The 12,765-nt window shown below is 42.6% G+C and overlaps 1 protein-coding gene across 1 annotated transcript; it reads left to right on the forward strand.

The window, feature by feature from the left end:
* Positions 1-7,599: 7,599 nt before the first annotated feature.
* On the forward strand, positions 7,600-11,369 carry LOC308317794 (extracellular calcium-sensing receptor-like; the record flags this gene model as incomplete). The annotated part of the gene is made up of 4 exons (XM_080767071.1): positions 7,600-7,641; positions 8,028-8,078; positions 8,344-8,467; positions 10,456-11,369. The coding sequence occupies 4 exons, from the start codon at positions 7,600-7,602 to the stop codon at positions 11,367-11,369; spliced, it is 1,131 nt and encodes a 376-aa protein (XP_080623197.1).
* Positions 11,370-12,765: the final 1,396 nt, after the last annotated feature.

The raw sequence follows: 12,765 nt of genomic DNA on the forward strand, positions 1-12,765 counted from the left end.
ACAGTAACGTAAAGGGCTGCTGCCGTAAGGCTGTGTTGTTATGTTTCTGTTGCCTGATGCTGCTCCTCACACAGAACACCGGTTTGTAATGTGGTTGCCGGTCCACACCCAAGCTTACAGTAAAGTTGTACCTTTTCAGTTCATGGTTATAGTAGTACGTTATTCTCCAATATAACAGTCCTCAGACGAGACCTCCACCGTCGCTTCCAGTAATCCCGGTTCTCCACACATCTGGCCAGCTCGTTGGTGCTTTGCGCTCCTGCGTCGTTCTTGAGTACATCCACATGTTAATGTGGGACGTCGCCATGACCGGTGCCCGTGTGTTGGTTCTCACAGCACTAGTTTACTGGCTGGCAGCTCTTGATGCCTTTGGCAGTGTCCTGCTATAGTCTCATTCTCCTGGCTGCTATTTTCTGGCTCACCCTTGGCATTCCATCATACAGATTCTTGTTGGTAACATGTGTGCTCTTACTGTACTGCACACAGTATTCTGGTATAGCACCAGTCTAGAGACTTCTGCAGAGTTGGCTTCAGGGTCCAGCACTCACTGCCGTATAGGAGAACAGACTCTACCGTTGCGTAGAAGAAGCTGAGTTTGGTTTGACACTGACCACCAACCTGCCACTGACTGCACCAACCTGCCACTGACCACCACTGACCACCACTGACCACCAACCTGCCACTGACCACCAACCTAACACTGACCACCAACCTGACACTGACCACCAACCTAACACTGACCACCAACCTGCCACTGACCACCAATTAAACACTGACCACCAACCTGACACTGACCACCAACCTAACACTGACCACCAACCTGACACTGACCACCAACCTAACACTGACCACCAACCTGACACTGACCACCAACCTAACACTGACCACCAACCTGACACTGACCACCAACCTGACACTGACCACCAACCTAACACTGACCACCAACCTGACACTGACTAAGGCGACATGTTGCGAACCGATTTGCAAGTTTATTGCAGATCTCATTGTCTCTCGTAACGTACAAAAGTAATGGCATCAAAATGTACTTTATGTACCAAAAGTAAAAGTAGCCTACTCATTATATAGAATATGGCCCATTTCAAATGTCTAAAAAATATTTTTTTAAATAGCTGATCTACAAGCTCACAATGCGTCGCAATCAGCTATTTTCAAATGGCCGAAATGTATATAAGGCTGAAGTGGTTATAATGTATGTTTTGTAATAATAATCGAAATCTACAAAGTAACTAAAAGTTTCCAAATGAGAGGAGTAAAAGTACAATATTGGGGATTCGAGATGTAGAAGTACAGGTAAAAGCATTGGAAATAACAAATGCTCAAGTAAAAATACAAATACCTCAAAATTGAACAGTACTTCAGTAAATCTACTTTGTTACTTAAATTTCCATCACTGATGTATGTTAAGCCCTGCCTCTGTGTGTGCCTAAAGGCCTAGATCATCTGGCACAGGGGACGGCACTGCACTGTGTATAAAACCTAACAACTGGACAATGGTGGGGGGGTTGTTAGACAGAGGAGAACAGTCATGAGGGCTTTAGACATACAACTGTTTTCATACTTGATGATGTTCTCTTCCTTCGCTCCTTTGTCTTCATCCTCGTCCTCTTCTTGTGAGTTACAGGCACCGTATAATCCTGGCAGAATGTACAAGGGTGGAGATGTGCTTCTGGGTGGTTTGTTTCCATTCCATCTCTCCGCCCCTGAGCTGACTTTCACACAGTCCAAGGAACACAGTCCCACCTGCAGTCGGTGAGTATCACGAATAGCCAGCAAGACAACACCAACCTTGTTTTGATGTATAGAAACATGATTAGTTGATGTGTATGTTTCTGTCGGGTGGAAACCTTCTCAGAACATGTGTTTGGATGGATCTAGGGTAGTTATTATTTAGTCACAAGCACTTACACTTAAATCTTTTTTTTTGTGACATGCACTGTAGTATGACAAAGTAAGTAATTTATTAAACAGAACGTTTAAATATTGAGATACAAGGTTTCTGCCGACAGCAATGATATGCAAGGCTACAGTGTAATTGTGTGTGTTAGTTTTTTCATTCCAGCGTTCAGATGGGCACAGACCATGGCTTTTGCCATCACTGAGATCAACAGAGACCCCAGCCTGCTCCCCAATGTGACTCTGGGATACAGTATCTATGACACCTGTGCTACGGTTGGAGTTGCAGTCCTGGATCAGAGCTGTGTTGGGTCTCTTCCAGTTCTTGGAATTGTGGGTCCTAGTACCTCAAAAGGTTCTATTACCCTCTCTAGAATATTAGGTGTATACAGAGTGCCCATGGTAAGTTTCCTATCCCCTTTCACCATAGCCTATTTTATTTAATATTGCTTACTTGGCTATTTGCAAATCTATAATATGATAAATTATTTAATGTGGTCTTTTTGCCGTTTGAAAGACATAGAACATAATCGTTGCTGTCGAGAAGAAACCTTGTGTCTCGATATTTCAACTTGTAATGCTTTTTAATGCCCTATTTCTAAATTATGCTAGTGTTAGACAAAAGTATCAAACACAGCCGATCAACAAGGTCACAGTGTGACATGTTCTGAGCTTGTAGGCTGCTATTTTTCTTTCTTATTCTGTCTTTTTTCCCCCTTTGTTTTAAGTGAAAGTGGTAAGTAACTGCCCTTAGCCTGTGTTTTACAGGTCTGTTGGTTCATGGTACAGAGTCAATCACCTCTGTACAATTAGAGCCCAACTGCTTTCAACTTTATTTTGTTTTGTTACCGCTAGCAAATCGCTCGGGAGGGACGGGAAACCGGCTAAACAGAAAACTATGAAGACTCTCCCTCTGCTCCCACTGTTTACTGGGGGGTGAGGTCAGCTTCCATAGCAAAACATACACGTGTGTCACGAGACACGGGATTTCTGGGTATTGTAGTCCACATTTAAGCCCAGGAACATTTAGACAGAGCTCCGGACCGAATTAATCTAAACATATTAATAAAAAACAGAACCACGCCAATTTGCGTCGTTCGCATCGCACAGAAATGAATTACATCACACGTTTTCGAGTGGTTCCTTCTCTAAGGGTTAAGGAAATGATTGCCAGGCAGCTACAGTATTTCCACTACCTTCGTACGGTTTCAGAAGCTGCTTGTGGCATATCTAAGCACATTATGCATATACATGGATGATCTATCTAGTGAATTAAATAAGTGCAATACAGGCTGTCTTATACAGTAGGTAACTATCATTAATCACCTTATGTACGCTTATGACCTGGTCATCATGAATCCACACAGTGGAGGGTTAAAAGCAGCTATAGAAAGTGTCGTCAAATTATGGCCATGATCATGACATAATTTTTCAGTGATAGGCCCCATGAAATCTTTTTTTTTTTTTTTTGTGAAAAGTCATGATGAAATATTGAAGAAGAGTAGCTCAAGTTGCCATGCATGAATTGCTGTACTTCAATATATTTTGATGAGAGATATCTTTTTATGGAATATTTTACATTGGGTAAAATATAATGAGCATTTGTGACTGTCGTAGACATGCGCAGAGCAAGTTCAGTCAGGGAACCTCAGTGCAGTTGCTGCCGGCCATTAATTGTGCCGCCTCAGCATCACGCTCTCATTCACATGATTCACTCAGCCAATCACACACTCACTCCATCTTCACCGGCTACTTTAACCGGAGGTTTGCATTGCCTGCTTCGTTTCTTGCTGTATACAAACCTGCTAAACCCTAAACCCTAAACCTGAGGATCCCTTAGGGCAGGGCTACTCAAGTTAAGATGGCTCAGGGGCCACTCCAAAAGTCCAAGGACCGCAAGCTAAAAATGTCAGTATTATTTTGAAATATTTACAAATGTATTTTGGAACATACTACACAAGTCACGCCTAGTCTAAAGATGAAGGAAACACAGAGTAAAAAGCCACATTTCCATCTACTTCCAGCCAAACCTCAATGAACAAAAACATTGTGATGAAGTTACAACAATTTACAATTTAGGCATTTAGCAGACACTCTTAATCCAGAGCGATGCATTAAGCAAGAACAAAAAACATTAGGCCTACATACATTAAAGTAGTTATCATGAATCATACGTAAGCTGAGAACGTAACAGTGGAATATCTATATAATGGAACAATGCATGTATGTGCTCTATAGTGCTATGTCTACATAAAAATGCTATAAATAAAATGCTATCTATAGTCTACATAAAAAAAAATTGCGGCTACGGAAAGTGCTAAGTGCCATGATGGAGTCTGAAGAGGTGGGCTTTCAGACCACGGCGTAAGATTGTGAGTGAGGCTGCAGTTCTGATTGTAATGGGACGTGCATTACATAGTTTTGGAGCCAGAAGAGTTTGGGACGTGTGGAGCGTTTTCCTCTGCGTTTTTAGTGAAGCTACGTACTATAATAATGAACAGATTATCACAGGTGATAAAGTAAGTGGTTATTATTAAGTTGACATCAGGCCATACAACCTTTTACAATACAATAACTAAAATCTTGTTCAAAACTTGTGAAAATAACATATATAATATTATATTTTCATTGTTGGCCGCAGATACATAAAGCAGGGGCCGTGAGTTGATTAGCACTGCCCTGAGGGCACCAGACTAGGTTGAATACCTATGATCTAGTACATTACAGAATAGATATTTTGTATTTGTTTTTATTCTGTTTTTCCAGATAAGTTACTATGCAGGTTGTTCCTGTCTGAGCGACCGGACTCAGTTCCCATCCTTCTTCAGAACAATGCCAAGTTTTGTCTTCCAGGTGAACTTCTATAACAATAGATGTGTTGGTATTTAATAGTTCATGTTTCACAAACTGGAATACTCGAACCCATGGGGTGGGCAACTTTGATGTAGGAGAGGGCCACTATATTTCTACACTCACTCCAGAGGGCCACTATATTTTTACAGTCACTCCAGAGGTCCACTATATTTCTACACGCACTCCAGAGTCCAGACGGCCACTATATTTCCACACTCACTCCAGAGGGCCACAATTATTTCCACACTCACTCCAGAGGGCCACAATTATTTCCACAATCACTCCAGAAGGTCACTATATTTCTACACTCACTCCAGAGGGCCACTGTATTTCTACACTCACTCCAGAAGGTCACTATATTTCTACACTCACTACAGAGAACCACTATTATTTCCACAATCACTCCAGAGGGCCACTATATTTCTACACTCACTACAGAGGGCCACTGTATTTCTACACTCACTACAGAGGGCCACTGTATTTCTACACTCAGTCCAGAGGGCCACCATATTTCCACACTCACTCCAGAGGGCCACTGTATTTCCAGTCTAACTCCAGGGGAATACAATTGTAATTATGCTACTAATATTGACCATTATAGATACAATTAAAGCAGGTCATGTTTGCATGTTTGGAATTGTAACAGCTGAAATCAATAATATAACAGTATTCCAATATTAACCTGCAGGCCACATAAGTGAACACGGGGACCACATGTGGCCCCTGGACTTTATGATCTAACCTAAGTACATTTCCGTCCATTGTTGGTCCACTCAGGTGCGAGCTATGCTCCAGACTATGAGGTGGTTGGAGTGGACCTGGGTAGGACTGTTGTTCAGTGATGATGATGCTGGCCATGACGTCGCCCGATTATTCCAGTCTGGCCTGGACCAGTCTGGTCTGGGTTGTGTGGCTTATTCAGAGGCTCTGCCCTTCCACAATGACCTGGATAAACTCCAGAGGATCGTCTCTGTGATGAAGACTTCCACAGCTCGTGTGGTCATTATGTTTGGATACGGGGCCTATATGTATAATGTCTTGGATGAGGTTTGTGTTACGATCTGTGGAGGATGTAAATTTAGGCATTCATAATTAGAAGAATCTAAAATGAGAATGTATTGAAAGAAAGACATGCCTTTCATTTCTTTCGAAACGATGAACAGGTGGTTAAGCAGAATGTGACAGGTCTGCTATGGATCTTACCTGCCACTTCAGGTTGGTGGGCTGACGGTTATCTCCAGTCTCCTCACTACCTACCATACCTCAGAGGCACCCTGGGTTTTGCCATCCGTCGTGGAGAGATACCAGGTCTCAAGGACTTTTTGTTAAAAATACGTCCTGACAATGACCATGAGGATAACATAGTAAGTATTCTTGGACACAGGACCACAACAGACACACGCCCTTAGGACATGTTGTGTTGTACTTTTTGCAATTTGTATAATTGTACCACTGTAGTATCTGCAAACTGTGAATAATCAATACATTAATCAATTCATTGTATTTACAGGTATTCTTATGAATTAATTGTGTTCTTTCAGGTGAGGCAGTTTTGGGAACACTCGTTTCAGTGTAAATTTTCACCCCTTCCACCAGAGTGGGTGGACGCTGGTGGAAGGGTGTGTACTGGACAAGAGGACCTGGTAATGGCAGAAACTGCCCTGTTGGATATGTCTGACCTCAGGGCAGAGTACAATGTGTACAAGGCTGTGTATGCTCTGGCCCACGCCCTCCATGACATGTTGCAGTGTGTGCCAGGAAGAGGGCCTTTCCCTGGGCACAGCTGTGCCAGTTTGCAGACAATACAGCCATGGCAGGTGGGATATTAATTCAGTTAACCTGTAGGATTATTTTTATTTATTGTTTATTTGCACTTTTAAAAACACCACATTTGAAACAACGACATATTATTGGGTTGTGCAGGTGAGACTTAGGTGACATTCACACCAGAAAGCTTTACTGCGATAAAACAAATCCTGCTGCACATTGTCAGAAAGTGCGCTTCGTTTGGCAGGTGTGAAGCATCATTCGAATCCTAATGCACATCAATGAACCACATTCTACTCCGACCAAATGATCTGACTAAGAACTGAAAAAACAGAGTATAAATACACAGGGAAAACAGGGAACAGGTGAACATAACTAATAATCAACACTGGGATAGGCTGGGGAACTAACAGGACAAGGTGGAAAAACTAGGCTAATCATGGTGAGACAACACGTACAGGCAACAAAAGCAACAGAGGAAACCAAGAGACAAAACGTACTACAAAATAAGAGTACACAAGTGCAAAGGAAACTCCAACTGTCTGGAACTAAGATACAAGGAAAACAATATAACAAAATCATAGGAAAATAGTAAGGTAAAGCACTAACTAAATACAGAAAGTGTCACGGAACGAGATAGTGCCTCCCCCTCAAGGATGGCTTCCAGACATCCCCAGAACAAAGTCCAGAACATCGAGCAGGGTGGGCGGTGGGGGTCTGGAAGGAGGGACACAGAGTCAATGGACCAGAGCAAAGGGGAACTCGGACCCCACATGGGGAGACAGAAGACTGGACAGGGGCAGTGCAGGTGCCTTCAGGTGGGCGGCCTGGAGGCTGGGTGGGGGCAGAACAGGCGACTTCAGGGGGCCGGCTTGGATGATTGACAGAGGCGGGGGTGACCCTCAGGAGGGCGGCCTGGACGATGGACTGAAGCAGAGCTGGTGACCTCAGTGGACGGCCTGGAGTCCGAGACGAACAGGCATGCCGTCTAATGGACGGCCAGGAGGCCGAGACGAGACGAGGACCTAGGAAGCGACGCCGGAGGTGCTGCAGGCTCTGGAGGCGATGCCGGAGGTGCTGCAGGCCTTGAGAGGCGACGTTTCTGAAGTATAGGGGGCAGGTGGTAATTACATGTTCTTCTGAATGTGGTATTTTAAATAAAATACACGTTTACCGCTGTGTCTTCTTGCGGTCATGCCTCTCTTCATTATGCTATAGTCACACAAAATGCAGAAGTCTTCCTCACTCCTAATTCTCAACAAATGTGGGTGACAGTATGAATATGGTTTTGTTGAAAGGCAATGCATAATGTAAGGGGTTTAGCACATGTTTTATTAATGAGGCTGGTGGCGGAAGATAGCAACTCAGCAGGAACACCCCTTGAACAATGCTTAAATCCCCAAATAGTGTGTAGCGTGACTTGTGCACAAAATAGGACCCTTATGTTTTTAAAGTCTCTTGCTCTACATGATTCTGCTCATCACCATTTCTAGCTTCTCTATTACCTGGAAAAGGTCAACTTCACCACATCTGGTGGTGATCCTGTATACTTTGATGAGAATGGTGATGCTTTACCAATCTTCGATATATTGAACTGGGCATGGCTCCCTGATGGAAGCACGAAGATTCACAACGTAGGTGTGTTCAAGATTACAGCCTCCGGAGATGAAGAACTCACCCTCGATGAAGACAGAATCTTCTGGAACTTTCAATCCGCAAAAGTCATTTCAGCTTTCAATTTTTTTTAATTGAGCTCATGATGTGAATGAAATTTATACTTAAACTGATCATTTTTACTTTCCTCTGTAGCCTCCTCGGTCGGTGTGCAGTGAGAGCTGTTCTCCAGGAACCCGTGTGGCCAGAAGGAAAGGAGAACCTGTCTGCTGCTACGACTGCATTGCTTGTTCTGAGGGAGAGTTCAGCAATGAGACAGGTAGGGTTACATCATGTAGCTACAGTATATGTACAGAAGGTTATAATACGTGTCTGTCCCGTATGATATCGACTACATTAACAATTTCAACCTTTCTTGGACCGTCCTTTTTTCTACAAAGACGGTTTACACCCGAGCAGACGGAGAAGTCAAGCACTGGCTACAAACATAGCTGTTAGCCTTCGCCATCACAACTCACCCTACTTGACCACAACAACACTGTCCAGTCCCAACACGTTCCCAGCTCCAATAGTTCCGCCTCATTTCCATTGGGCTTGGACCAACCTTAACTTTATAGCCTACGTATAGAGTGTCTCAGTCCCGCCCCCTCGAGAGACCCGGAAAATAAATCCCTGTTAATTTTCCTCATAGACTTTTCAGAAAGTATTTATTTAAAGACGTTTACGCCGCAGACAAAGCCAAGTCTTGTCGTGACAAATCATAACAATAAACACAATGTTTTGGGCCAAACAAAGAATGAGAAAGTAGAAGAAAACGGCAAGTTACAATACTTTTTTTGTTTGTTTTTCTTCTTTGTAATTACTAGCCTTTACCCATTGTGAAATACTTGCCGTCTTGTGGCCGCAGGGGGTACTGCGCCCTGGGTGCGTTTTCGCATTTTTAATTCACTAATAAATTCATTATGAATTTATAATTTGTTAAATTGGAAAAAGGGCTTCGTTAAGACAATGCCTGTGTGAAAAGTGGGAGCGATTGGTGCCGGCAGTGAGAAGCTACGGAAGTGTTTCTGACACACAGACAGACACACATTCATTTAGACAGACATTGGCTTAATTATAGTATGATTTGTTTGGTCCAAAATATTGTTTTTGTTGTCATGATTTGTCACGACTCGAGTTGGCTTCGTACGACACTTGTCTATGGGGGAAATGCATTGGGATTCATTTCCTGGGCCTGGTGTCGTCATGAAAGGGGGCGGGACTGCGACGCTCTATAGACCACCAAAGAAAAATGTCCCTCTTTTTCCAACAGAATTTGCCGAGCTCTATCATTAACACAAACTATGACATGACAATCATCAGTGGGGATATTAACTACCATATCGATATGAAATATTTTACTTGTTTTTAAAACATTGAATGGAAATGCACCTGCCTATTTCTCAGAAATGCTTCCTAAGCATGGGGGATCTGTAATGAAAATGAAAAATTGCCTAATAAAAACGAAATGCTTCCTATATATGTGCCCGGCAGACCCCTTAGATCCTCTAGTAGCCTAGTAGCCAAAAAGTTAACCCGGACATGTTGAGTACACCAACGTTTTATGTTAGAAATGTTGAGTATGGATCCCCAGCATGTAGAAACTGCCGGATGCTAACTTGCATATGTTGAGCAATTTTCAGAATTGGCATAATATGTGACCATACCATTATCAACCTATAGAAGGCAAAATTTCATCATGATTTATCTAGAATGTGACATGTCAAACTAGGGGGTTTTCATGATGCTGAATCCATTCCGAGCATTAGTTTTGCAAAAAAACGGCCATGCCCACTTGCCCAAATGTGACATCATCAATTTGTGATGACGGCATTGGCCGTTTTTAGCCCAATGAGTGTTTTTATATATATAGTGCTGGTCTCCTAGAGATTCCAGAGACCCCTAACATAAAAAATATGGAGCCGCCTTTAGCTACTATGCCCCTGTGCTGTGGAACAGCCTGCCAAGGGATCTACGGTTCTCTGAATCTGTGGACATGTTTTTACTTTTAAACTTTAAACTCTTATAGACACAGCTCTTTAGCATTGCTTTTAGTTAGATCATTGCAAGTCCGTTTCCTGTTTTAGTTGCTTCTTTTGTTTTTGCTATTACTATTACTATGTAGTAACTTGTAGTTGATGCTCTCTCGTTATGTTTTTGCTTTGTTATGTTTCTGTGAAGCACTTTGAACTGCACTCGTCTGAAATGTGCTATATAAATTGATTGATTGATTGATTGATGTCCCTTGAATCTTGTCCTATTTGTTAGACTCTACAGAGTGCACCGTGTGTCCAGAGGACTTCTGGTCCAGTCCCCGGCGTGACCACTGTGTCCCTAAGAGCATTGAGTTCCTGTCCTACCATGAGGCCCTGGGAATCTCCTTAACAACCATCTCATTGCTAGGAACATTTTTCTGTGCTATTGTCCTGGGGATCTTTGTTTATCATAAAGAGACGCCCATGGTGCGCGCCAACAACTCTGAACTCAGCTTCCAACTCTTGCTTTCACTCAAACTATGTTTCTTGTGCTCACTCCTGTTCATTGGCCGTCCCAGACTCTGGACTTGTCAGCTGAGGCATGCAGCATTTGGGATCAGCTTTGTGCTGTGTGTCTCCTGCATCCTGGTAAAGACTATGGTGGTGCTGGCTGTGTTCAAGGCCTCCAAGCCTGGTGGTGCAGACATTATGAAGTTTTTTGGTGCTATACAGCAGAGAGGAACAGTTCTTTTTCTTACTGCAATCCAGGCAATAATCTGCACAGCCTGGCTTGTGTCTGCCTCACCAACTCCTCATAAAAACACACAATACTATTCTGAAAAGATAGTCCATGAGTGCAATGTTGGATCAACAGTTGGTTTTGCGGTGTTACTAGGTTATATTGGCTTACTAGCACTCCTCAGTTTCCTCCTAGCATTCATGGTAAGGAATCTTCCAGACAACTTCAATGAAGCCAAGTTAATTACTTTCAGCATGTTGATCTTCTGTGCCGTGTGGATAGCCTTCATACCAGCATATATCAGTTCTCCAGGCAAATATGCCGATGTAGTGGAGGTGTTTGCTATTTTAGCATCTAGTTTGGGCATTTTGCTGGCGCTGTTTGGACCAAAGTGTTATATAATAATTTTGAAACCTGAGAGAAACACTAAGAAGTCCATCATGGCTCGAGGTGCCACCAAGACGTAGAAGCAGACATTTTTAACCAATTAACTGCTCGTGACGGAACGTTCCGCCAGTTGGAATCGAACCGGCAACTGCTATTGGCGTAACGTTCCGTCTGATAAGCTTTATTATTGATACCAAACCGGATCGCTGATTATTATTATTTGTTTTGCTTGGCCTTTCCTTCTTTATTGATCCTAGACCGGATCACACATCCTCGCTGCCGTTCACCTCCCTTTATACAGGCTGACTAAAAAGCTGAATAACTCGAAATCTACGGAGCTCTCACACAACACGCATAAAGCATGGAATACAGATTATATTACAGGAAACTGCCATGGTTTGGATAAAACACGCAATGTTCGGAGGTCTTTGCTGATTTCCCGGTGATCTAGATGGGAACATTGGCACTTTCTATAGCAAGGATGGCTTCATTTTAGCTCGCTAGCATTGACGCTATTTATTTAGCATCTAAGATGGCCGCCCAAACAGGATGTGAATCCAGTGTGTGTCACACTACAAACGATTTGGCAGTTTGCGGTTGCCTCTGCGTCCACCAGGTGGAAGTAGATGGGTTAAATTCACATTATGTGTATTTTATTCCAATATGTGTATTGGATATATGGGTGGGAATATTGTGCAGGACATTATGCTGTGCGACTGCCCCGGTCTTGTTTCTCAAAGTAGGAACTTGAATAAAACTTAAAGGTATTAGATTTTTTGGTCATAATTACATGTAAATCTATGTTGCTTTGTTATAGCTAGCATGTTGTTAGCATGCTAATGTGTAGCTAGTAGCCTCAAGGTTATGTGAAGTGCAGAAAACATAATATGGTGTGACACTTTATCATAATGGTGTGACTGTCTGCCTGTCACGCCATATGACTTTTTTGTCACACCATATGATACAAACTGTATTTTCCTACAGATATAACAATAAATAACAAGTCCCATGTTTCTTTTGTCCATTTAAACATTTGTTTTAAACATTTTCACCTAAAAGATGCAACTATCCACAATAAATTGTGTTTAATTTTGTTTTATTCAGTCATTGCCATGTTATTCAATGTTAAAGCAATTTTCCTGTTGCTGTTTTTCCTGAGTAATTGTTTAATCTATCTGTAAAGTTCAGTACTCACTAATAAGTAGCAGGCCCGTGCAGAGAGCACTGGGGGGGCAGGGGCTCAAACTCCAGAAAAGGGCACATGTGTCTGCGTGCGCACCGATTTTTGGGGGTGGTCTTTTTGTGGAGTCCTTCCCTTGTGCCATTTCATGTCATTGGACAGTACAATAAGCAATATGTTCTCATTAGGCTGAAACTAAAACTGACTGATGGCAGATTAAAAGATAATTTATTATGATTGTGGAACTTATCATTACTTTTTAAATGTCCGTCTTGAAGGGCCAATGGCACTTATTG

This window comes from Protomyctophum bolini (genome assembly GCF_963924005.1).
Source record: "Protomyctophum bolini genome assembly, chromosome: 6".
Lineage (NCBI taxonomy): Eukaryota > Metazoa > Chordata > Actinopteri > Myctophiformes > Myctophidae > Protomyctophum > Protomyctophum bolini.